This window comes from Lemur catta, chromosome 5, assembly GCF_020740605.2.
Source record: "Lemur catta isolate mLemCat1 chromosome 5, mLemCat1.pri, whole genome shotgun sequence".
Taxonomy (NCBI): domain Eukaryota; kingdom Metazoa; phylum Chordata; class Mammalia; order Primates; family Lemuridae; genus Lemur; species Lemur catta.
In genome coordinates this window covers 39,709,151-39,736,883 of record NC_059132.1, presented here as the reverse complement: position 1 = coordinate 39,736,883, position 27,733 = coordinate 39,709,151, and the positions used below count along the sequence as shown (strand labels likewise).

General features: G+C 37.5%; 1 protein-coding gene across 1 annotated transcript in view; it reads left to right on the top strand.

Annotated features, from left to right (window-relative positions):
* GMDS (GDP-mannose 4,6-dehydratase) overlaps positions 1-27,733 on the top strand; it is a 614,024-nt gene that overhangs the window by 105,010 nt on the left and 481,281 nt on the right. Inside the window, exons 2-3 of the mRNA XM_045551568.1 lie at positions 19,228-19,272; positions 27,287-27,374. Coding sequence (XP_045407524.1) covers positions 19,228-19,272; positions 27,287-27,374 — 133 coding nt within the window. The remainder of the gene's footprint in view (positions 1-19,227; positions 19,273-27,286; positions 27,375-27,733) is intronic.

Here is a 27,733-nt window from a genome sequence, read left to right as displayed (position 1 = left end):
ACCATTTTTCAGTCAGCTTGCTATTTCCTTCCTCTTACTCCATAACTGTTGACTTTGCCCATCTTTTATGTGGTTATATCACCACCCTTGGTTAGTAACTTCCCCACCTTCATGTGTCTCTAGGGTGTTTCCTATACCTTAGCATATGAGCAACTTAGGCATTGGAAAATAACTGTTATATTTTAAAATGGTTTTACTAATTTGCAGTCCCACCAGGGGTGCACAAGAACATGTTTTCCTAGTACATCTTTGTTAATAATTGATTTTGGTAGATTTTTAAACTTTGGCTAATCTAGTGGATGTAAAATGTTATCTCATTGTGTTTGTAATTTGCATTTCCCTGATGGCTAATGAAGACTCAGCATCTTTCATATGATTACTGACAATTCATGTTTCATCTATAATACCTGCTCATGCATTTGCCAGTACAGTTGTCCCTTGATATCCATAGGTAATTGGTTCCAGGAGCTCCTGAGGATGCTCAAGTCTCATATAAAATGATGTAGAATTTACATATAACCTTTGCACATCTTCCTGTATTATTAATTAATTAATTAGAGTTGTGGTCTCCCTATATTACCCAGGCTGGCCTCTAACTCCTGGGCTCAAGGGATCCTCCTGTCTCAGCCTCCCGAGTAGATGGGACCTTAGTCCTTCTATATAATTTGAATCATCTCTAGATTACTTATAATACATAATACAATGTAAATGCTATGTAAGTAGCTCTTATACTGTATTTTTTATTGTTGTATTATTATTTTTTCATTTTTTTCCTGAATATTTTGCATTTGAAATTGGTTGATTGGAGGATGTGGGGGTACTATATATTTTATTGGGTTGTCTTTTTAAAATTGATATTTAGGACTTCTTGATGTATTCTGGGTCCTAAATATTTCTCTTACATGTGTGCTTAGTCTACTTGACTTGGCACTTAGTAAACCTTGAGAAACTGAGCTAAAATGTAGATCTGTCATTATCCCACCTGTAATTATATACCTAATTAAAAGTTGGGGATTCTTGAAGGCCTTGAAGCCCTGGTCCTTGCCTTCACCTCCGTCCTCATTGGCTGTACTCTCCTAACCTGGCTCCAGCGACATCGAGGCATTGCAGCCAACTGGACTGGCCAGGATGCCTTTTCATTTGTCTGTCCCTTTGCCTGGAAAGTCCTTCCTCCATCTTTATCCTCTTGTAAGTTTCTACTTTTCCTTCATTACTTATCCACTTTAGCTGCCTTTGTGGGTTTTTTTCTAACTTTCGTGGTGCCTCATTTTCTCCTACTCGGCTGTACTTTGTGTGGTTGCTGCACTGGGGATACAGCAGGCACAGTGGTTGAAGGCTTGAAGTCAGGTAGTCTGGTGTATTGTTTATGTTTTTTATTTCCTCTATATTATGATATTTTGACATCTTAGAAACCTTTCTGGCTGGGGAGAGACTGCCCCTCCTGGGGCTAGCCAATTTTCAGAAATAGGCTGGGCTCAGCCAGGAGCGTGCCTTTGATGTGTAAACTAACCCATCCAAGCCAGACCCCTCTGGCCCTTACACCCCAGGAGGCACTGTTCCTCTGCCTTAATCATCCGGAGGCCATGTGCCTGGCAGCGAGAGACCACCGCTATAGCCCAAAGCCTGCTGGAATGATTCAGATGAGCCAGTCCTAAGCTGTTCACCATGCCCTGCCTTTCCTTTCCTGGAAACCTCGGCTTTCCCCTCACTCCTGCTGCTTCTTCCTCTGCCCATGCTAAGGCTTCCCCATGTGGCCCTGCATGGCATGCCTCCTGTCCCCAGGGCCTGTGAAGGTCACAAACTGCTTTCTTGAGCCTCGCCTGCATCTCCTCTTGTGGATGCACCTGACCGGCCCTCACCTAAGAAAAAACACAAAAATATCTGGTTGTGAATCTTCACTTTGCCTCTTTCTAGCTATGTGACCTGACCTCACCTCCTCAAGACTCTATTTCTTTGTCCTTAAAATTGGGATAATTAAGGAACCCTCTCTATAGAGTAGTTTAGAAGGCTAATGCTTATGGAATACTTCTACCGGTGCTGCCTGCGGTAAATATGCCTGTTAACTTTTATTATAACTATTACTATTATTACATATATTGAGGGACACCTCTCATCTACTGCATTGCCATTTCTTGAAGGGGAAGGCTTGTCTTTGTAACCTTAGAACACTTTGCTGGAACATCAACAGATGTCTGACGAATGAATGAATGCAAAAATACATATGGAAGGGCAGAATTGGAGCTAGGATATGGAATATTCACATGAAGATGTTTGCTTTTATTTTGTTAGGCTTTGGGGAATGGAGGTGGTAGTTCAATGGAAAACCTTGACTCCTTTCCTGAAAAGTTTAGGATTAATCAGATGGGCCTGCAGTTTTTACACCATGTTGTAAAGAGCCCTGGGTTGCCTGGAGATGCCTTGAGATTGGCTAAGGGATAGAATGGGGTTGTGACACAGGGGAGAGTCGGGGGGCGGGGGGGGGGCGCTCCCTTGCCTTTCCCACATTCCCTTTACAGCTCTCCCACCCTGAAATCAGACAGTTCTGTGGTAATCCTTTGTATAGGTTGGATTTCTGCTTTAAAAACAAAAACAAAAACAACTCTGGGATCAACAATGTGAATTGGCTTGATTTTTACCTAAGTAGTAGCACAACTTGTTTACCCTGGTGTGCTGGGTATATGGCCATCCAGATGCTGGAGCAGGAAGACCAAGGGCATTGCCCAGATGTAGTGGCTGGGAGTAGATGGCAGCAGTGAGTCTGGGAAGCGCTGTAGGGGAGCGGAGAGAGCCCATGTAGCCCTGCAGAAAAAGGGTCAGTAGTGTCCCTTGATCAATAGTGTGGGAGAGCAGAGCCTACGGGTATCCTACGTTTTAAGACAAAGAGGCCACACTGATGAATAATATACTTTTACATATTACCAGGGTGTTGTTGGAGACTAGAAACCCGAGGACAGTGAATTTTGATCTATGGAATAAATATGTTTTACACACCAAACAAATAACGGTTCGTGTGCTAGGTCTTGACGAGCAAATTAATTGTGGCCCTGTCCTTGTGGGTCCTACAGACCAGTGGGGAAGGCTCATCATCCATCGTCACTGCCACAGATAAAGACACGATGAGCCCTTGTGACGATGGCTGTGAAGGAAGAGAGCAGTGTGCTTGGGCTGTTTTGAACAGCGGGGACCTGCATAGGCTGGAGGATCTGCAAGGCTTTTCTGAGGAAGAATTACAGGAGTTTTGCTAAGTGGCAGCATGAAGGACAGGGTGGTCAAGAGAGTTTAGGAAGGAGCAGCAGCTTATGTGCAGCTCAGCAGGGGCAGGTGATGGAGGATCGGGTCAGCCTCAGACCTGGCGGTTCCTGACAGGTAACTAGAGGTGCAGAGAGCAGAGACTCTTTCTTCCAAACTTTCTCCACCAACCCTGCCTGGCCTTTCTGTTTCCAGTCTCCTGATTCTTTTGCATCCGTGTTACTCTGTCAGGGCTTCCATAACAAAGTGCCATAGACTGCATGGTTTGAACAACAGAAATTTATTGTCTCATGGTTCTGGAGGCCAGAAGTCTGGAGCTCATGGTGCTCGCAGGGTTGCTTCCTCCTGAGGGCTCTGAGGGCAGGATCTGTTCAGGCCTCTCATCTAGCTTCTGGGGGTTTGTTGGCAGTATTTGGTGTTCCTTGGTTGTAAAAACATTGTCCCAATCTCTGCCCTCATCTTCACATGGTGGTGTCCCCTTGTGCATGTCTGTACCAAATTTCCCCTTTTTATGAGGACATCACTTATATTGGATTAGGGGGCCACCCTACTCTATTGTGAGCTCATCTTAACTAATTATATGTGCAGTGACCCTATTTCCAAATAAGGTCACATTCTGAGATACTGGACATCAGGGATTCAACATATAAATTTTCAGGAGGACATAAGTCAAATCCATGACAGGTCCTACTTTTAGCCTGATATTGTTAATTTTTTTTTAAATAAATAGCCCCTTCTAATATGAACATGAACCTACTCTCCTTTGTCTTAAGACCTAGGGACCAAAACATAAAATTGAAACTGGCTTGTAGTAAACGTGCAGTAAAACTTAGATAATAAAGTCTTTGTTCAAGTGCCATAATTTACCTCTCCCATATAAGAAAATACAAGTGCTCATTGTTGGACATTAACCTGTTAGACAGTTGCTGCCAAATGGATAAGCCTCAAACCAATGGAACCCAAATTTATGATATAGGAAGGCGGGTAGAGAGAGAGAAGAGACAAGGCTATCAGGGGGCAGGGAGTGAAAGAGACAGAGAGAGAACATGAGAATAAGAACGTACACACAACCAAAACCAAACCCAGACTTACTGGCATGTCGTTAGAGTTTGCGGAAGGGCCGAGCTGGCAGCCTTGGAGACTGGTGCCACAGTGTGTGGCTGCTGGCTCTTTGTGGTCAGATATCTAGTATTTAGAAAGTGGCTTCCAGCCTACTTGGTCACCTTTTCTTTCCATCCTGTGGCTTCCCAAGCTGGGAGACCTATTGTCAGTTCAAATAAACAGTTTTTAAATGGTATTAATTTTTCCCTTTTCCCTCTGTATCCCTGGCTGCTCAGAATCTATGTTCAGTTTCAGGACAGTGTTAACAGTTTTATGAAGGCTGAAATTCAGTGAATGAGTAGGCACATAAACTGGCAGCCATTCTGGTGGGTTAGTGCCTGTGCTACACAGCCTATTAAATATTTTGAATTTCATCCCTAGTTTAACACAATATTTTTGTTATTCTGTTTTATTCTAGCTCTGCATGTAAGTGTGACAAACAGGTCTGTGGTCCAGTTCCAGGCATGGGATCTTAGAGTTGGAGGAAGCTTACCGGTTTTGGGGGGACAGCTTCCTTCCCAGTGTGGATTTTTTCCTCTTATAAGTCTAACAACTTGTCTTCCAGTCTCCACAGAAAGTATAGATTGACAAGGAGCTTCTTACTGTGGACGTCTATGAATGGCTTACCTGTTGACCTCATCCCACTCACCTTGACTTTCACTCTTGGCTTTTATTGAACATTTTTTCTGTTCTGTTTTAGCCCTACACTTACTTGAAGGTACTGCTATTTTGTTTCCCCTTTGTATATTATTCTCTGGGACAGCACTTTCTTTCATTCTCATAAATTTCATATATGTCATTTCTCACTTTTCACCCTGTGAAGCCACCTTGGTTTGTCAGCATCCCTCAGGACAGGAGGTACTTCTCAGAGGATGTGGTTTCATCAGGACAGAGTGTAGTATTGTCAGCTGGGGTGGCTAGCTCTTTAATTTCCCAAAGCAATGCATTCTGCCACCCTGAATCCAGGGGCCTAGGGTCCTGGATTTCCTCACCCCAAATGGTTGATTTCTTGCAACATTTCTCAAGAACTTTCAGTAGTTATGCATTGTTGTTTGAATAAAGTTCAGACTTATTTGCCTAAATTACATGCTTTCCAGAATATATCTTGGGTCAGGATTTCCCATACTTTGTTAGAGTAATATTAGGTATGTCAAATGCTAACAGGTGCTTGCTTTCACCACCAGCTCTCCCCCCAGGGGAGTGGGGATTCTGTCATTAAATAAATTGGGAAACAGCTTACTAGATTCACCTCTTGCTGATTCACAAGGTACCTTTGCATGTTAAAGGTTTTCAGAGGTCCTATAGTAACTGTAGTAGTTTGCTGTGGTTGTTGTAATATGTTACCACAAACCGGGTGGCTTAAAACAACAGATTTATCTTCTCACAGTTCTGTAAGTCCAAAATCAAGGCGTAGCTCGGAGAGGTGTCCTCTTCAGAGTTTCCTAGGGGAGAATAACATGTTCCTTCCCTCTTCCAGCTCCTGGTGGCTGCTGGCATCCCTTGATTTGTGGCCACATCACTCTAATCTCTGCTTCTGTGGTCATGTGGCCTCCTCTTCTGTCTTTGTGAAATCTCCCACTGCCTTTCTTTTGTAAGGACACTTGTGATTGCATTTAGGGACCACCCAGATAATCCAGGATAATCTCCCCAATGCAGATCCTTAACTTCATCACATCTGCAAAGTCTATTTTGCAATATAAGGTAACAGTCACAGATTTCAGTGATTAGGACGTGGCCATATCTTTGGGGACTATTTTTGGCCTGGTGCAGCAACCAAACAGCTGATCACCTTTATTAGTTCATAACTAAAAAACACTTAGCTTAGGCTTTCCACACCCATTCTTCCCTGCACCCAGCTTCTTGGTTCATTCATTTGCTACATTTATCTTTTTCTATCCAGCTCAAGTCTTTTCTCCGTTTTCACTATGTCTTCCTGAGTCCTGACTTCCTTCTTTTAATTGCAAAGTAATTTGGATTAATTCATTAATTAGTTAATTAAAAGAGACAGGGTCTCACTCTGTTGCCTAGACTAGAGTGCAGTGGTATCATCGTAACTCACTGCAACCTCAAACTCCTGGGCTCAGGCGAGCCTCCTACCTAAGCCTCCTGAGTAGCTGGAACTATGGTTCATATTTTTTAACACATTAAAATGCACAGTGTACAAATCTTGTCTCATCTCTCATTAAACTGTGTGTTGTCATTGGATTTTCGACAATGTGCAGTAGTGGGTAAGAGTTTTTGGAGTCAGGCTGAGTTGAAATCCCAGTTCCTGAATTAATAGCTCTGTGTTTTTGGATAAGTCACTTAATTACTTCTTTCTCTGTTCCATTATCTATAATATGGGGATAATTAGAGTAAATACTTTAAGGAGCTGTGAGAATTACATAAATTAATAAATGCAGACTGCTGAGAGCATGTCCTTTAATAGCACAGTCCAAAATGATAGACATAAGTAACAAATGGCTATTGAACAATTAAAATTTGGCTAATGCACCTGAGAAACTGAACTTTTAAGATGGGAAAAATACAAAATATATTTCTATTAAACACAAATCTCTTGTTTTGGTAGGATTACATTAACATATATTAACATACCACTGATCTTATTGATGTCAACTAATTTATTCACTTGGAATAATTTTTTCTGTGTTCTAACATTGTAGTGTGTTTATTTGAATATTTTATGTAGACAGCACTACTTATAGTGATACATGCACAGACATATTGGTAAGTAAATTGAAATGCTTATTATTTTAATTAATATATAATTTAATTATTTTTTAGTGAAAATAAGTATGGGAAAATATTAAAATTTGAAATGAAGGCATATTAATGCTGTAGAATGAGTGCAGATGAAGAAACTAGTACTATGACCAAAGCAGTGAAAACAAAGAGACTAGGGATTTTATGATGAATGTCATTTGCAATTAGCCATGCCAGAGCAAAACAAAAACAGTTTGCTGTGTAAAAAAATTTTAAAGAAAGTAAAGTGAGCCGTATTAAGACATTTTCAACAAATCCATAATGTATTTGATTAGAAATTTCCTCTCAAAGTTCAGAAAAGAATTGATACAATTAATTGTCTGAAATCAGAATTTAATGTCCAACAGATTTAAAATTTTTAACAGAATGTGAGCTTGTCTTTAGCCACCTCTAAAATGGCTTGAATTCATGCACAAAAGAGGAAAGCAATTTAAGATGGAGAGATGATAAAAGAAAAGATTTCAGTTATCAAAATTTTATTAGAAAATTCTAAGATATGAAAATGTATCTTAAAAAAACTTAAGGATGTTTAAATCTCCAAACAATTGCCTATAGAATACATGCCCTTTCTAACAATATCAAAGATCAATTGATTTGAAATTTTAAAAATTTCAGGTAATTTTCTCTAGTTTTAGATAATTTGTACAAGAAATGTTTCACTATTAATATTTTAGATACCTTTATCTCAAAGGACATAAGATTTTAAAGAAATGTAAATTTGTGGCCCAAAATACCAATTTTGTGCCAGAGATATTTTTCAATGTTTTACATATGTCAAAGATTTTCAGATGGATATGAAAAAATTAATTTCTATCATGACAGTACTCCAGCTATGTTAGGCCAAATTCTGCATTTATCAGAATTTTTAAACAAAAGGCTGGTATTTCTCTTATTGCTTCATTCCACTGTATTCTGAAGCTGGACAAAGTATGATAGATATAATAGTTGACTCTGCAAAAAGTGTTATAGATACAATAGTTAAAATTGTTCTGTCTATATGTGTAAGTCCATGCATCATTGCCATTAATAGTTTATAGAGCTGTTGAAAGACATGAAAGATAAGAAAGACAATGACCTTGCACTCTTTACTAGCACTCATTGGTGGAGTTGTGGATGAGTTTCATTAAGTTTTCTGTAATATTTCCTCCCATATAAGATCTTTTTTTATTTTTTGAAACAAAAGGAACACTTACCAAATATTCAGTACTTAAAAAGGGAACGTGGCAGTATGGTTTATGGATCACACTGTGGTTTCAGCAGATCACACTGCTTTTGAATGAGCTAAATTTGAAACTTTTAGGAAAGGAAAAGCTAATTTGTGACCTCGCAAGGTAGGTCTGAGAATTTATGTTGAAACTGGAAGTTTTCATACTACAAGTCAATAATAATGATTTTACACATTTTTCTAACATGAATCAATGTACAGAAGATTTTAATTATAAATACCATTACATAAATTAGCTACAAAGACTAGAAAGAATTTGAAGAACACTTTGTGGCTATTGATAAATTTAGAATTGCTTTCTAATTTATGTAAATACTCCTTTGAATTTGATGTTAATACTGACTTGACACAAGAGTTAGTGAGTTTGCTTAACTTGAACAGATGTGGATTTGAAACTGATACGCCTTTACTTCAAAGTCACATCAGTCCTTCTAAACAAAAGTGAACCAGTTTTGTCAATGTATATGTGAAGATTATAGGAAAATGATTTTTTTTACTCAATTTAGTTCTTGGAAAACTTTTAAGCATATTTGATACAAGTTTGGTATGTGAATCTACTTTTTCAGTTGTTTTATGAAATCTAAATACAGATCAAGTATTTCTGATGAAAATTTACTTTTGAATTGAGATATGCTGTAAGTGTAAAATACAGTCGTGTGCCCATAACAACGTTTAGGTTAGCAACAGACCACATCTATGATGGTGGTCCCATATGATTATAACACCAAACTTTTACTGTCCTTTTTCTATTTTATGTTTAGATACAAAAATACTTACCATTGTGTTACAGTTGCCTACAGTATTCAGTATAGTCACATACTGTGCAGGTTTGTAGCCTGAGAGCAACAGCCTATCCCATGTAGCCTAGGTGTGCAGTAGGCTGTGCCATTTAGATGTGTGGAAGAATAGTCTGTGATGTTCATGTAACAACAAAATAGTCTAATGACACATTTCTCAGAATGTATCCCCATTGTTATGTGACACATGACTGTATTGGAGTTTAAAGATTTTAATACAAAAAAGAATATAAAATATCTCCATAGCTTTTCATTAACATGTTGCTATAATATTCTGGATATAGTGGATTAAATATATTATTAAAATTATTTTTTACCTCTTTCTTTTTGCTTTTTAAAATTTGAGTACTAGATTATTTGAAATTACACATGGCTCACATTATATTTTTATTGGCTAGCACTGGCCTAAAATATGGTACCTATATAGTAAACAAATGTTAGCATTAATGTTATTGATGATGATGATGATGATGATGATGATGATGATGATGATGTAGTTGTATGGTTTCCCTATCCTCTAACTAGACTGTAAACTCCTCAAGGGTAGGAAATGCATCTTGTCTTGATTTTTATTTACCATATCACATTGCATAGTGCTTTAGATATTGATAGATGATTATTAGTTGATTCATTGCCCCAGGGTCTGCTTTTAACATTCAAAGTACAGATCTAGCTTTTTTAAAACCTCAGGGTAAAGGTACAGAAAGCCCCTTGAGTGAGTTCACACAGGCACACATGCACACGCTCACAAGTAGATACACACGCAATAATATTTTGTTTAATATGCTTGAAGAAGAGATTAATTTAAGCAACAGTTTTTAATAGTAGATGATTGGAAAGATAATTGAAGATACTTAAATTTAAATTATTTTACAGCAACTTTATGTGAGTTTTTATATAAATTTATTAGTTAATTGAAAAGCTTTAAAAACTGCTATAGCATCTTATTTTGGTTGAAACGTTTTTATTTTGATTGAGGGAGAAGTATCGTTGAAAAAACACCATAGTTAGGATTAGACAAATTAGTTTCATATTCTGCCAAGTCTTCTAACTAGCTCCGTGACCTTGAACAAGGAATTTAAGCTTTCTTAACTTCAATTTTCTAATCCGGAAAAATAGGGATAATATCAGCTACCTCACCAGGATGTTGTGAGACATAAATGGGAAAAATATCTTACAGTACTTAGCAACTGTAAGGAATTATAGAACTGTAAGATATTATTTTGATAGAAACAATAATAAATACTTTGAAGAACATATATGCTATAATGTAAAGTTGAGTTAACTATGTCTATAAAAAAGTGCTTTATGACCCAAATCTATAAAATGGTAAAATAGCCCCAAATATATGATAAATATAGGAGCAGGGAAACAGAAATATGGTTAGAAATTTAAGTATTTAAGATTAGACCACAAGGTGCATGTGGTCAGGATAGATCGAGTTAGAGACACCTACTTTTCAGCTTCTACACTGAAGTTAAGGCTTACCTCTGCCTCAGCCTAAGGCCTTGTCCAGGTTGGTAATTTAGAATTTGGTGCTACTGAGACCAAAATGGGGGATGGTGTCCAATCCCTAGTAGGGCAGGAGGTCATTTTTCACTTAGAGAAATTCACCTCCCTTACAAAGCTGTGGTCTTTTTCAGTAGAATCTTGAAAATATTTTCTTCAGTCCCACTGAGTTGATATTTTAAAAAGCATGTGGTTTGATAAGGAAAAGAAAGTAAAACAACAAAATAAAAAACAACTGAAAACATTAGCCCTGTGTAGGTTTGAACTGTAGTCTCAGTATCTCACCAACATTTTATCCCCTTTTGTTTCTGTGTTGGAGCTATCTGGAAACATGCCTGGCTTGTTCAGCCTGCAAAGCAGTGTGACACCAGAAGACAGCTGCAAGTATGGTGGAGGCACAGACTTTTAAATATGTGACACTCCCTCTCCCTCCACCCCCCACTGTCCCAAATGGTTTTGTATATCTTCTCTGGGTGGCAGAACCCTACTATACAATATAGCATAACATAACAAATACAGAGGTTTACTGGCCCACAAAATTGAGTTTTACCAGCTGAATCTAACTCCACATGCCACACTCCAGTGAAGCCTACATTCTTTATACTCACTAGGAGCTCTGCTTGTCTTCAGTGACTTGCAATTCTTACACTTTATCTGTCCTGGGGCTGAGTATTAGTTACCTTTATTAGTTTAATGATCTACAGCTTTCTGGGTAACTGCTTACAAATCTCTGCATTTACACTCCTGTACATATGCTTGAATTTCGTCTGTTTTTCAGTGATTTTAAGTTTCCCAATCATAGTTCTCAATTTGCATCTTTCTTCAGTGATTGACGATGTTTTCCGTATGGTGGGGACTCTTGCAGAGCAGTTCTGAAATGCATCAGGGAGCTGTTAAGTGGCATTTCTATCATGACATGTACACATTTTAAGAACAGTCTTAACTGGATCATACTAATTAATTATATCCTTGAAAGAAATTGGGTTAACAAGAGCAAGAATATTTGTCAATAGTTAAAGTCTGTGTGAAATCAATAGTGACATTTTGGTTAGCAACCTGTTGAATGTACACTAAAATGGGGAAAGGTATAGTCACCAATATTTGTGTATCCTTTTGTTATTCTTGTGACCTTTTAGAGCCATAAACAAAAGGACGTTTGTTTTACCTTCCTGCCTGAGCCAGGACACAAATTATAAAAAGAAATGTACAAGGAAGCATTAATAAATCAGGCAAATACTAAAATTTCATAATTCTTCTCTTCTACAGTTTTTTCCTTCCAAATTTAACATTTTTCATTAAGCATGGCCTTGAACATTGGACAAAGTGCAGCTCTGTTTTAGAGTACCTGCAAAAAAGTCATTTCCTCTATAAATCACTTCAGCGATTAGAACTATGTGAGCATGGACTTTGCAAAGAAACAGCCTTTAATTGTATGCACTGTCACTCTGGGAGATAGTGAGAAAGGGGAAGGGAAAGAGAGAAAAACTGTTTTCCAGATTTGTACAATTGTAATTTTTATATATGTATAGTTATTTACTGCAAAGAAGTTACTATTGAAGCATGAAGTTTATTGGTAATATAGTATCTACAGACCTATGCAAATCTTTATTAATGTATTTGGAGCCCTGAGTTGTAAAAACTTTCAACTAGTGTATTGTTCTAAACTTGAAAGGAGTTATTCACACTAGCACTGAACTGGCCAGTTAGGCAGATCTTTAAAAGGATTTTGACAGGGATATGCTTCTTGTATTTCCTCTGTTTTTTCCCAACCTTGATTTCATGCTCAAGTGTGGTGATTTATTTCTCCAGGGCACTGTGCCATCTAGTATAGAAGAGGTCATTGTGGTAGTATTTCATAGCTTTTCTTTGATCCACAAAGCCTTGCCACCTTCTGTCCATGACTCATGCATCGACTGTTGTTCCCTGATAGCAGGACATTTTGATTAGCTGTATAGGTTACCTGGTTATTATTCTCATCCTGTCCACGTGTGGGTGTGTTGATGTATGTGAAATCTGGAGGTCCTAGCCAATGTTGAAGCATAATCCTATCTAGGCCAGGAAATGCCTGGCTTCCCAGATACTTCTCAGAGCAATAGGGCAGGAACTAAATCTCTTATTTCCTTCCTGTTCACTGTTCTGTAACACCTATGGGCCAAATGGGTGTTGGATATCCACTAATCTGGCTCATTTTCCATTGTTTATAGTTCTATGGAAACCAAACTTTATATTAAAATATCTCTAGGCCCATCATTATGGAGTCATTGATCCTTTTAGTGAAGCGAATTGCCATACAAATAATTCATTACAAATATACAAAGTTTAAATTCTTGCTCTACCTTCTATTAGACCTTGAGCAGGTTACTTAGTCTCAATTCTCCTCAGTTTCCTCATTTGTAAAATGGAGGCAATAACAGTACCAAGTACATGGGGTTGTCCTGAAGATTTAAAAAGTTAATGAATGTAGAACACTGAGAACATGCCTGGCAAATAGTAAGTACATGTAAGTGCACACTCTTGTTCTTACTATTAGCATCATCATTTGTAGTCATAGAAGGTCACATTTGGATTTTTTTTCTCTGAGGGATAGAAACTTCAGCATGAGTGGCAAGAATGGGAGAGAGAAAGAGAGAAAAATAGTTTAAAGAAACTTACAATAAAAAAACAAAGAAAACCAGTGGGATACAGTATTCATTGGGCATACTTTTATTTATGTGGAAGTGAACAGGTGGACTTACCCTTTACTTATCTACATTACGTACCACTCAGCACACACACAGGCTGTTAATGAGTGCCTTTGCATTTACAGATGCTTCTCAACTAACCATGAGGTTACGTCTTGATAAACCCTTCGTTAAGCTGAAGATGTTGAAAGTTAAAAGTACATTTTCTATTTATAATATTTTCAATTTATGATGGCTTTATCAGGAAGTAGCTCCATCATTAGTCGAGGAACATACTGGATATATATCACTTTTGCACCATCATAAAGTTGAAAAATCATAAGTGGAACCATTGTAAGTCAGGGATCGTTGTAGTTTTGAGGCTTTTCAAACATTTCTAGGACTATATGTGTTGGAGTGTCTATGTGTATTGTCTTTCTCCTAATTGTTTAATTAAAAATTATCTTTCTATGCCTTATCAGCAACTGCTTCCTTTCTAACTGCTTGTTTTAAACCCTTTAGTCTCATTTTATTTATAGCATTTGCCTAAATTACAGAAACTCATTTTAATATGTTGAAGTAAGTGTCATCACAAACGCTAGGTTGTGCAAATATGCCTGGAGTTCACATTTTGATATTTGCATTCTTCCTTGTTAAACTGAGGGTTTAAAATAATCATTTGCAACATGAAAGGAATGAAAAATCTGCTGACCTGCTTTGATCAGTTTTTGAGTGGCTTTTGTTGGAGATAAAAACTAGTCAATTTTATACATGTAATCAAAACAAAACAATTGGCAAAACACAGCCTACTAAAAAAGTAGGTAAAGTATATATAATTCCCTGAAGAAATAATATGTAAGGTTACAATCACCAAACACTCTTCAGTTTTAATACTAGTCAAAAAATGAAAAAAAGATTCTTCAATGTTCTGTGAAGGCTAAGAAAAAAAAAGAAAATAATGAAAAAACAAAGTTAATTTTTTTAACCTCTCAAATTGGGAAAGAGATTTTTTTAAAATTAATCTTTAAGGCCATTTCTTCCCTCTTCGATTTTTTTTTTAATGTGTAAATCTTTTTTCTTTTAACATTGTAACCTCATGAAACTGAATATGTTTGGGGGAGAGAATTCTGTGTCGTGGTATACTAATACATAGGATGATTGAAAATATCTGGCGTGTTTCTGAAGCATGGATACCTGAATTAGCCTCACACTCATCCCTCTTTCCTGAAAGGTGTTGTGTCTGGGTGCAGGGCCATTCTTGCTTCTTAATGTGTGTGAGGTATATGTGCAACCTCTGAGCACCTGCTTGGAAGCTCTTTTTCTTGAAAAAAAGGAGGGGGTGGTTAGGTAAAGATTATTTTAGCTGCTGGGCACAATCAATTCTTTATTATTCACAGGTTGTTGATTACATTTCTGGATTGCTGTGCTCCTTCCTCTCTACCAGGAGGTAAATCAAAAGAAGTGAGAGTCAGTTCTTTGGTGATAGCAGCTTTTATGGGGAAGTACTTTTAAACTTTAAAGACTATAGGAGATGGGACTTATTTATATGTTTTAAATATTGTTGGTGTCCTCATTTCCTCTCTACCAATCAGTTAATTATTGATCTATTGATAATTATTGGCTCTGCTCTTGTTCTTCACTCTGGTAAGGCATTAGTGCGTTTTCCTTGATTCTCAACCATAGTCATTAGTCCAATCTCTGCATTTTAGATATTTGCTCAGTATTTTTTAGTGCAAAATTATGAGGTCTGGAGTCCAGAGAACTGGTTTTTATTTTTATTTTTTGGTGCAGGTTCTGCTACTTTGTAACTGTGACTGTACGCTAAACATTTACCTGTTTTGAATCTCAATTTCCTGATCTGTAAAATGAGAGAGTTGGATTAATTTATCCCCATGGTCTTTTGAATTCTGTGAGTCTGACAGATTTTATTCAATGATTTCTGTAAGAAACATGAGCTGGATGTAAATACTTTTTGAATGTATTCTGCCTCTGGCTTCTTCACAGTGGTTAAATCATCAAAGTTTTCATTCTGATTCAAAACAGCATTCTCTATTAATCATTGAGGTGTTTGTATTTCTCTTATTGGAGGTCCAGATTACCTTGATATTGTACTTGTGATTAGCTGGAAACATGCTTTTTTAAAAAAGTAATTAGAATACATAGAGTTAAAGAGCATAAAAGACAATGCAAATGAGCACTTTCTCTTCTTGTAGAAGGGGTGTTCTACTTCCTGTTGCTTGAGATGATCTAAACAAAGACATTCATTTTGTTAGTTACATGGTTTCTTAGCCTAATACTACTTACCTTATCCTGTTCAAAGAAGCTGCCAAAGGGTGCTTAAGTAGAAACAAACATACACTATGATTTAGCATGCAGTTCAGAGGGGCCAGTTTCTCAAATTGCGTATAAGAAAATTCCCTTTTCATTTGCCTGTCTGGGCTATACATGGATCCGTGTTGGAAGAGAGAAAAGAAATACTAGTCTCTCTCTGCTGCAGGAGGATGGCATGCCCTGGCACGTATATGTTTGGACAGTGTGTTTGTGGATGTGAAGGTCGGCTGATGAAAGAAGGGGGAAACTTTCTGTGTTTCCTTCAGCTTTTTATAGTTGTGGAATTTTATTTACTATAGTCAAAATATGATTCTGTTAATTTCTGGAATTACTCTTAGTTTTTATGTGACTATCTGGAACATTTCTGAGTACTCCGTGGAAAGTGAGGGCCCACCCCCTCTGAAGAACAGGATGGGCATTAGGAACATTGAAACCTGGCCCTTTTGAACCCTGGGCAGAGGCTTTGCCCTTTCAGCCTCAAAGGCAACATACAACTACCACCAATCCAAATTCACCTCCAGACAACACTGAACCACTTCACGGGCAGTGCTGCAAGTGCCCAAAACCGAGACCTGGGAAATCTCAGCCACTATATCCTTTCTCCCTCCTCTGAGTATTCTAAAATTACATGACTTTTCTGCATTTAGATCAATTGGTTAAAACTGGAAGCGCTGTCTAATCCATAAAACACCCTATGATGGAAAATGACTAAATCAATTTGGTTTGAAAATGATTCTTTTATGGTCTTTGATTATTTTGTTGGGTTTTGATTTGTTTTGGTAGGTCCCAGGTAGAGGACGGTGAGGAAGGAGATTATTTCCTATTTCAACATTGTGGAAGCCTTGGATTCTAGTCCTGGCTTTGTCTGTAAACTAGTGTGATATTAGGCAATTCAACTAACCTCTCCATGTCTTAGTTACCTGTGATGCCAAATGGCTGCTTAACTTCTAGCTGAGTTCTTGTAAGAGCAGGATAGAAAATATTTCACTGTCTTGAAAATATGAAAGCCATGGTGATTGCTTAAAACTATATGGCATTTAATATGAAATGGATACCCTTAATAACCAAGTATAAAATTAAATTTTAAAAGGTCACATTGGGACATTATCTTTCTAATTAAAAAATTTTCTGTAATAAGGATTGAACCCAGACAGGAATTTATACCAGATTAATTGTGTTCATAGTGAACAAGTTGGAGATTTAGTTTATTCGTTCCTTGTTTTCAGAGGAGTCAAGTGTCAGAACTTAATGTTAGTTGCAGGTTCTTAGTAGCTGTGACAGTTCAGTCATTAGTCTGCTTGGACCATTCTCTATCAGCCCTGTGCTTCAAGAGGAGGCAGAAACAACCATCCCAGTGGCTTGGCGGACTTCTGCCTGCTCAGATACCATGTCTCCCCTGGAGTCCCCCAGGGGCCTGGGAAGAGGATGAGGGGGAGGCCTGCTGGGCCCCCAGTGCCAGAGACCAGGAGCCCTCGCTTGCTGGGCTCGTTTCCCACTCATTGTGCAGCCCGGGCCCTATCACTTGAGAGGCCTGGCAAGGAAGCAAGGAGGAAGCGGGTGCCACTGCTGGTTCAGAGTGTTCCAGTGCGGTTGGAAAGTCTGAGAAGTGGCCTGGGTGAGAAGAACAAGACCTTATTGACAGGGTTCAGTCCTGGTCAGGTCTGTTTCACATCAGCTTTCTAAATAATCACAGCTCTCCCCACCCCAGGGATCTCTAGCACATTCACCTCCGTCTTTTTTTTTTTTTTAAACATTTCATGCAACTGTGGTAGAACACAAAGCATTTTAACTTTTTATTCCGAGAGAATTATAAAACACAAATAGTATAATGTTGCCTGCTTCAAAGCAACATCAAAACTTTATGCTTTCAAACCTACTGTCAAATTATCATTCATATTACAAATATTTTTCTGTTAAGCTATTTTCTCATTGCTTGATTTATAGGGCTACTGATTATTCTAACATTGCCAGTGGTCATGTAGACCAACCTGGCTTGTGCTGGTCTGAATCGATCAGTCTCATTATCTGACTTAGTTTGCATATTAGATATGTAAAACTGTGAAAATTGTACCAATAGGGTAAAAAGGAATATGCCAAACAATTAATCTTCTCCACGAGTCTATAAACCAGAATATTTATGTCAAAAAGTCAGAAGAAATCTGCTGGAGGTTTTAATGAACCACAGAATGTGTCCCTTGTATGCCTTGCCTTGTCATCCTGCCTGAATTTATGCACGACTTTTGCGTTAATGTAGTAAACTCTCGCTTGGCAGCCCTGTCATTTTCAGGACCCATAGGGTGTCTCCAATTCCAGCTTTCGGTTAAGTAAAGATAATAATAAGGCTTGCTTCATTTTTTTTTTCCTGGCATATCTAGTAGGAACTTTTTAAGCTCAAAGGGATATTTTAACCTTATTCAAAGTGAAGAAACCATAGAAAACCCAAACATCCACAACTACTTTTGAAGACACAAATTTCCATTTTTAAGTCCAGATGAGATGGAGGGAGACCTCTCACTTGGGCTAAAAGCTGAAGAGCAATTATAGGATTGATTGCAAATGTCTATTTTGCAATCATTTCATTTTCTGAGCGAGGCTGGCGACTGTTTATAGTACCTGTAGAATGGTGATTTCTCATCTTTTACCTCTTAAAAGTTTAATTAGATGTCTCTCACACTTTCTTTCCCTAAAAGTGGAAGATGATATAGTTTAAATAAAGACCCTCACCAGAAAATTTTAAAATAATTATTAAAATTCAGTTGAGAATCTCTATATTTAGTTAGGCATCTTCATCTTAAGTTATTAACTACATGATTTAAGATTAATAAGAATGAAGTATTTACTATTTTATGAAGATTACTATCCTCTTTTTAAAAATTCCATATGTGTATGTGTGTGTATATGTGGTGATAATAATACAAATCTGATTATTGCCCCCAGCCCTGACCTCAAAACCCTTTAAAGCCGTCAGTGACTTTCCAAAACCCTTAGTTTAGCAGCCACCACCTGCCAGTGCCCAGAGGCCAACCCCCCAAAGGCGGTTACCTTCCTCCACTTGTCCCGTGGCCCTCCCCACTCCACCATGGAGTGCTAACACCTCTTCACATTTGCGCTTCCTCTCCCCAATCCCTTCTAGCTCCCATCTTATCCCTTCCCCAGTGATTCCTTTTTTGCAACCCTCCCAGAATTAGTAAGAGTTCTGTTTTATGTTTCTATAGCACCAACGCATTCTGTGTTTTGCCCACATATTTTGCATAGTTTGCAGCTAGTAAGTGCCAAAACCTAAACCCAAAGCCATCTGATTGTGGAGCTTCATGTTCTCTCTGTTGCCCTGTATTACTTCCCTGGATTTTAGTTTTCTCCTGTCTTTGGTGAGCTCAAATGATATGTTGTTTGTGAAAATGCTTTGTGTATAGTGTAACTCCATGTGGTATTTATTGGCATTATTGGTATTATTTTTATTTTGGTTGCCGTGACCCTTAATTTAAGTTCATGTAGCCTTTTAAAAGCTTTTCTTAAAACTCGCAGTCTAGGCTACCTTACTATACCAGTCACAATGGGACTGATGGTTTTCATTTTTTTTTCCTTTTCCCAGGATGGTTCATACTTGGCCGAGTTCCTGCTAGAGAAAGGCTATGAGGTGGGTGACTCAGTGGACAAGCAAGCTCAGGATGGCGGAATCGCTTGGACGCACTGGCCGCAAGCTTCCTTTGCTGCTGTCCTCCTGTGTGTGTTTTCCACTGAAACTCTGATAACAAATCAGAATCCAGGGAAGAATGTGCCTCCGGGCTTGTGATCCTGCCAGCTCATTGTGCTGTTTATCTGCTGGTGAGCACTGGTGGCTCCCCGGCACCTCAGTGTTCAACCTCTTCGCACGCTTCCCACATTCTCTGATAAAGCAGCTGCCTGTGCAAGCTGAAGCTGTAATGTTGTTAGGGTTAATTTATGATGTAATGTGTTACACAAAAAGGTCCCACTCACAGTGAAGTCACTTAATTCAGAAATTGCACAGAGCAATAAAATCCAAGCTGATCTTTGGCAAGCTTGAATGAAATATCTACACCTGGAGGTTTTTGCTTTCTAATAGGCAGCCATATATTTTATGGAACCTGAAACTTAGGTTTGCTGCTGCTGCTGCTATTGTCATCTTCAACATTTTCTCCCTTTCTTAAAAGAAACAAGAGTTTTATATATTAATTTTGATGTAGCTCAGTGTGTACACCTTACTTTTCTAAGAACCATTTTTCAGATATATACATATATATAAATTCAGACTGTACAGAGAGCAAAAACCTTCACAGTGGCCCATATGCTCTGACCTACTTGGTGAATTTTTATATAGATAATTTTGGATTGTCTGTTTATTCCAATTGGAGGCATATTGTTTCACAAATGTGTAGTCTGGGCAAATGGAAAAATTACAGCAAGGAATTTGGCATCAAAATGCCAACAGCATTTGAAGAAAAGGAAATTAATTTTCTTTTAGTTCATAATCTTTTCTTAGACCTTTGACTTTCAGACATGTACACATATGTCCATATGGATATGTTGCTGTAATAATTAAGAAAGGAACACATATCTACAGAATAGAGAGTTTTAGAGTAAATTATTAAGTAGTACAAACAGTTGGTTTTAGGGAAAGACTGATATTTATTTAGGCTAGATTAACCTAATGCCTTAATAAATATTAAAAGAAAAGATTTGGCAGAGAGATATCTGTGCTGTGTTTCAGATGTTTGGGAGCAGCTGAGAGATGTTTGGTGGCCAGAGAGGAATTACTGATGTGGTTGCGTATCAAGTGAACCAAGAAAAGAAGCTAGCTGAGAAGTCACCGCAGTTGTGAAGAGCAAGGTGACATGTTAGAAGTGATGCTCAAAATGCATGGGTGTTTAGATTTACTTCTAGGAGGTTGTGGGGGATGGTGAGACTGGAGATGAGGTTGGTGGCAACAGGCAGCATTTGTATCTAGTCCAGAGGACAAGGGAGCATGGCCTTGTGCTGCAGTAATGGGTGGATGAGTGACAGGGCTAGTTGGATGTGTAGACATTAGCCATTTTCAGGCAAGTGATGCTGTTAGTGTTACTAGAAAAGGCTAAGAAGAAGACATGCATGGCAAAGCAAACCTCCATTTAGGTGTCTCTTGTTAAGGAACTACCAGACTTCAGAAGACAGGTAGGATGAGAGATTTAGAAATAGATGTAATGAGAACCTGGGGCTGTTTGGTGAGCTGCATATGTTTTCTAGATATTTGAAATTGTAAGAGTAGATCTGATTCTGATACAAAAAGACAATATGGCACTTGATTAAGTCAAAAAGCTTCTACAAAGCAAAGGAAATAAGCAAACAGAGCAAATAGATGACCTAAAGAATGGGAGAAAATATTCACAAACTACACATCCGATAAAGGGCTGATCCATAATTTACAAAGAACTCAAGGCAGCAAGAACAGAATAAACAACCCCATTAAAAAGTGGGCAAAAGACATGAACAGAAGTTTTTCAAAAGAAGATAGAAAAATGGCCAAAAAACATATGAAAAAATGCTCAACATCACTAATCATCAAGGAAATACAAATTAAAATCACAATGAGATATCACCTTATCCCTGTCAGAATGGCTATTATTGAAAAGTCAAAAAACAGTAGATGCTGGTGGGGATGCAGAGAGAAAGGAACACTTATACACTTTTGGTGGGACTGCAAATTAGTACAACCTGTATGGAAAACAGTATGGAGATTCCTCAAAGAAATAAATATAGACTTACCATTTGACCCAGCAATCCCAGTACTAGTATCACCCCAAAGGAAAAGAAGTCATATTATCAAAAAGACACCTGCACTTGAATGTTTATTGTAGCACAATTCACAATTGCAAAGATGTGAAATCAACCTAAGTGCACATCAATACATGAGTGGATTAATAAAATGTGGTATATGTATACTATGGAGTGCTACTCAGCCATAAAAAGAGATGAATTAATGTCTTTTGCAGCATTTTGGATAGAACTGGAGAAATATCTCAGGAATGGAAAAACAAACACCATATGTACTCTCTAATAATTTGGAAATAATTCATAGGCACAGATGGGCACAGAGAGAAGTAAAAGTCATTGGAAATCAAGAAGTGGGGAAGGAGAAAAAGGAGAAAGGTAAAAACCTATCTAACAGATACAGTGAACACTATTCAGGTGTTGGGCACACTAATACCCTGACTTAAGCATGATAAAAGCTATCCATGTAACAAAAACATTCGTACCCCTTAATATTTTGGAAAAAAAAAAAAAGAAAAAAAAAAAGACACTAGCAGGCCCACTTGGCAAATCACAGTTAATGGGAAGAATTTATCACTGAAACAATAATTGGCAAGAGAAGACAGGTTTAAGAGTGAGATCAATAAATTGTTAGAGGGAAACATGACTGACAATATAGGGGGAAGGTACAGAGCTATAAAGCATAAGCAGAAATGAGTCTTCCTCATAGTACAGGGGAAATGTGAGCTCTCTACATATAGTGGGAGTGATAGTATGTTTATCTGCATTGTATTCAATTTTAATAGGCTGCTGTCCTCAATGTTAAGACATTGATATAATTGGAGAATAAGCCATTAAGAGGAATCTGATGGTGGCACAGGCTTTATCTTTTTGTGTTTAGGTGAAAGTAAATGTTAGAGTGATTTTTCAGATTGGCTGGATTGGAAAATTTCTAGAATTATCTGCCACAGTCTCTGGTTACTCAAGACTGTGAGTAAAACAACAAGGTTGGTAGAGTGCATGAAGTGAGCTGAGAGAGGTACATACCTGTTTACACCTGAACTCAGAGGGTCAATGTCCACAGTTTTGGCTGAATATAGACTTCTACCTCAGCAGGTTCTCAACCTTTAGTATGCATCAGAATCTTCCAGAGGCCCCGTTAAGACACAGAAGGCTGATTCAGAGGTCTGGGAATTGTCCTTTCTAATGTCCCCAGGTGTTGCAGATAGAGTTTGCCAGATAGAGAACCACTGCAACTAGAAATCCAGATGGGATCAGGTGACAGATTTAATCATATGGTGAGGTTGGACAAGGTACCTTAAGGTATTTTAAATTTTAAATTTGGGGGGCCTTGCTTCTCCGAACTATCATGTTGTTTTGATCTAGTCTTTGTATAAGGCATATCTGAAAGATAAGGGACAACTGAAAACAACATACTTTGGGGTAGAAAAGTGCAAGCCAGGAACAAAGAAACACTGTGAAGAGGCTTGATGCTGAGTCTAAGTTGTTCTTCCTAGAAGAGAAAGAGCAAACTTTGACTGACGAGCAGTGGCAAGGTCAGCCTTTTGTTGAGGCTGGGGGTGCATTGACTATTAATATATGGGGAGTGGAGCCAGGTTGGTGGGGTGATGATGGCCTGGGCAAAAACAGACCCTGTGTGCAGAATTAGTGTCAAAAAAGCAAAATAAAAGTACAAAAAGCTTAGCTAACCTTAAAGCAAAAGTATTTGTGGATGACTTGAAAAGGAATAGCAGATACTACTATACTGATTAGTTATGGTTAATTCCCTTGTAATGACCTCACATGCTTTTAAATTCCTGAAGCCGGGGGGCCTGGCCATCAAATGTGGCTACTGAAATCCACATATCTGATCATGCTCTGAATGAACCATTTAAAGTGAAAAAGTAAAGGATTGCTTTATCCCAGGTCCAGTTCTCATTGAGAAGAGACTCAATTTAAGATTTAAAATGACAGTTTTTAATGTTGCTTTTTTCTTGAATTTTATTCAGAATTAAACATTTAGTAGAGTATAACAAGAATGGATCTAACACTTGTTCATTCTTAATTGAGTGCCTAGAAATGTCATCTCATGATGAGGAAAACCAAGAATATTGGGGTTTTGTGGAAAGTCACCCTTTAAATACTTTGTATACTGAATTCCACACATTGCTGAAGTGCAAAGGATCATTCTCCTTTATACTCTGTTGACCAGTGTAGACAAGTGAGTGGACAAGGTGGTCTGTCCAGCTCGCTGTGGCAAGGGAGCCATTGGGTGCTGGGTAGCTGTGTCTTAATCCTCCTCTGTCACTTTCTGGCTTTGTGACTTTGGACAAGTCACTTGACTCCTCTAAGACTTAATTTCTTGGTCTGTAAATGGAAATGATAAGCACACCTATGTCCTGAGGTAGTTGTGAAGATTAGAAGTGGAACTCTGGAATTCATGAGACTTATTGATCAAGAGTGGCAGAGTGATACAGTGTCTGATGTGGACAAGCTAGTGGACACGGGTCTTGTAGAAGGCTGCCTAGTCCAATCATTGATTAGCATTACTGAATAGCAGGCATGGTCTGTTGCCAAGGATGATAGAGCTAAGCATGTTCCTTCCCCTCATATGGGAAAAAGGAAAATGGACAGAAGTGAAGCTTTTTATGAAAGCACATTTTATTAATAGTTTTAAGTGCCTTCCCAATGCCTTTGTTAGCACATAAGCCAACGACATACTTTTGTACCCGTTTTGCACTGATTACAGAGGAAAACCAGACAAATAAAAGACAAAATTGAACCTTTTAAAAGCTAAAATCTGGGAATATATGAAAAATCTATATTAAATGACTTGGTAAAATGACTACATAGCATATCAGACTTTAAAATAAAAAAATAGGTAAATTGTGGGTTTTCCTTCCAGGAAAGGAACTATATAACCACCAGCTCTGATGTGAATTGTCAGAACAGAAGAGAAATGGGATATAAGGATTGTCTGATTGTTATCTCTGGGAAATTATTTGTTAGAACCTGAAGTTCCTACACTTTATCTTGATCTATGAGAATCCTTGAAATATTTTGTTTTCTTATCCCAGAAGCCTTGATGCTTTGATTTGAAAAAAGACAAAGCTTTTTATGTATTTCATTTTGAAACAACAACTCAGTAGAGTGTTACCAGACTCGACCACGTCTGTCCTTTAATGCTGCCACTTGCCAGCTGTTTGATCTCAGGCAGTGTCCTCCTCTGTAGAATGGAAATAGTAAGGTAATAGTAATAGTAAGGTTTTTGGAGATGAAATGATTTAATATGTACAAAGAATGTCTCGAATGTGGTCACTGATGTGTAAATGTTGGCAATTAATATTATCTAGATGATCTATACTTTTCAAAAGGAGAGTAGCATCAACCATCTCATGGAGGCATCCTTGCCTTCAAGAGAAATCTAGACAATAAAGAATTTTAAATCCAGTGGTAATAATTTTCCATTTTCTTGATCATAATAAATAATAAATCATTTCTGTTATATTGCCTAATCTGACTCTAGGTTTTGAAATTAAACCAACTTTGTTTTGACATTAAGAAAACTTGAAATTTTCCTTTTCATCACCTAGTTAAATGGAACATGAAATTTATCAAAAACCCCCTTCGTTTATTAAGACCTCAGTTTTTCAGAATTATATTTGGTTTTGAGCTACTATATTTAATAACAATTTTGATTAAGTTTGTATAAAGTCAGATTCAACTCACTTGTCTTTTCTGTTTGGTTTCCTAACCGTTCATATCTTTTCTCCGAAATCCTTGTGAAAACAAACAAAGGAGACCTTCTGTAAACAGAAAGCTGTTAATCTCAAATTCTTAACTAGATTATGCAGTTTGCACACATTTTGGCTTGTTTTAAAGTTTGTATTTCACCTGTCTCAAAAGCAGACAGACTCAGCTTTCATTAGGGCTTAAAATAATACCTGCTGTCATGGATTAAGCATTTGGCAGATCTTTCTTTCCCTGTATACACGTACCAAAAGTTGGGAATTAGGGGAAATTAAAATACTTTTTTTAATTAAAAAAAAAAGCAGTTAGTACTTAATACTTTTGATTTTAAGGGTGACAATAAAGTCCTATTATACTGATTGGTTGTAACTTTGTGTGGTTGTCTGCTTTTCACACTGACTCAATCAAGATCATTTAATATTTTTATCAAAGCCTTTTATGTTTATATGTAATATTTGTGTATATGGCACTTCTGTGTATTTGGGCTATTGCAATATTATGTGACTTCCCCAGAATTCAGCAATCAAGAGACGATAGCTTAAATATGATTCTTTTCATTGTCAAAAGTTAAATTATCTGGTTTTAGAGTATAGAAATTCTTTTTTATTCAATGAAACAAAGTATTTACATCTAAGAAATCTGTATTTTAAAAACAACTTTGGTAGTAAACATCAATTTTGTTATATATAAGTATATATATGAAATTGCTTTTTATTAAACAAAATTAAGTTTGTAGAGCAGTTCAACTTTACAATTAAGTAACAACTTGAAAAATTGGAGCTCAGAAAGTAGAACAAACTCTAAGCTTAATATTCGTGTTGTTTTCTCCACTTCTAAATTAAGAAATGGATATGTATAGCCAAATCTCAATTTAACATTTCCTAGATTTTATTTAATGTTTGCCTCCTAAAATGTCAACCAAGTTTGCATGTTCCCTTCTTAAAATATTTTCATGTTTACCAACTTTTCTTGGGTTTCGTTCTTTTAGAAAAGTGTCGACGAGTGTTTTTCTCGTTGGCTAAAGCAACTAACCAACAGAATTACTAATTGTGGGTATGTTGTATCCTTTGCAGAAGTCAGTTTCTCATGTATGCCATATAAAATGATGATGACATTTTTTTCTATTTGAAAGAAAGTCTTATATGCTTATAATTTCCTCCTTGCATTCGGAATATTTGAGTCATGCCAAGGATTAATTTTGGTTTGAAATAGACAGAAAATGATTGAGTTAAAATATAAAAGTGTATTCAGCTGCAAATGAACCTATCCAACATTAGAAGGAACACTTCTAAAATAAGTCAAGGATTAAAACTGCCACCAGTAGAACTGGAACTTGGACAGCTGGTGACATAAGCTGGTGTTAGCATTGGCAGCACAAAGGGAGTAATCTTGACACAAGAAGGAAGTGTGACTAGGTCTGGAACAATTTCTCTTATGTATCTGACACAAATAATCTTTTCTTCAATATCAGACAGGTATGCATTCCTGTCCCAACAACTCTTTTCCCCTCATGCTTACCATGGTTAAGTCAAGATAAAAATTATTTTAAAAATCCTCTCTTCATTTGCATGTTCTTTATGTCTTAAATTCAGTAATACATAAATCTTGTCTCTAACTCATACTATTGAGCTTTCTGACTTTTCCACACAGCTGCTTAATAGAAACTGCTCTCTGACAATATCTATGGCTCCAGAAATATATAGAGTAGATAAAAGTGCTACACCTCTGAGGATCCTGGGAAGATGGGATGACCTCACGCCCGCATTAAACAGGCCACAAGCTGTTTTACTGATACAGCCTCATATAATCTGTCTTCAGTTTCAAATGGAAGAGATATTTTTTCAGCAGTTAGGCTGTAAGTGTGTGTGTGTTTAGAAAAGGAGATATTTGAGTATCTACAACTAAGTCACATGATTATCTAATTACTTTGTTGATATTGGCAGTAAAAACACTGGAGAAAGATAGAGGTTAGGTGTTGGTAGCTGGTGAGCAGTGGTTGGGGAGAACGTAAGCAGTGGAACTGTTTCTAATAATTTAAAATAATATTTTTGCTTTTTTCATAAAGCTAAACTTAGCTAAAGAACTTCTAAGTTACTTATGAATCCTCATTGCATCTTTATTATTTATTTTTATCTTTCCATACTGTAAAAATGCAGGTCCATGGAATTGTACGGCGATCCAGTTCATTCAATACAGGTCGAATTGAACATCTGTATAAGAATCCCCAGGCTCATATTGAAGGAAGTAAGTCATTTTCTTTTTCTAAAATCTTTTTCTGTAACTTCCTCTCTTCAATAAGATGTTTTCAAAGTCATTTTCCCTAAAGCCCATCAAGTCACAATTATTTACCCATGAATTAGTGCATTGAATACAATTTGCATGCTTTGCAACCCGTCTTTGCTTGCTGGCTTCAGCTGTAGTGTCATCTGGTTTGGCTTTTAGAAAGATACTGGGTAAGTGACTTTGAGAGACCAAGGAGGAAGAGCCTTTGATCACCCCACTGCAGGTATCCCTGTCCCCTTAAGTAAAAGCAGTTCCATATTGACAGAGCATCCCTTAGCTTTTTATGTTCTGTCTGATTTAATCAAGTTAAACAGTTTTTG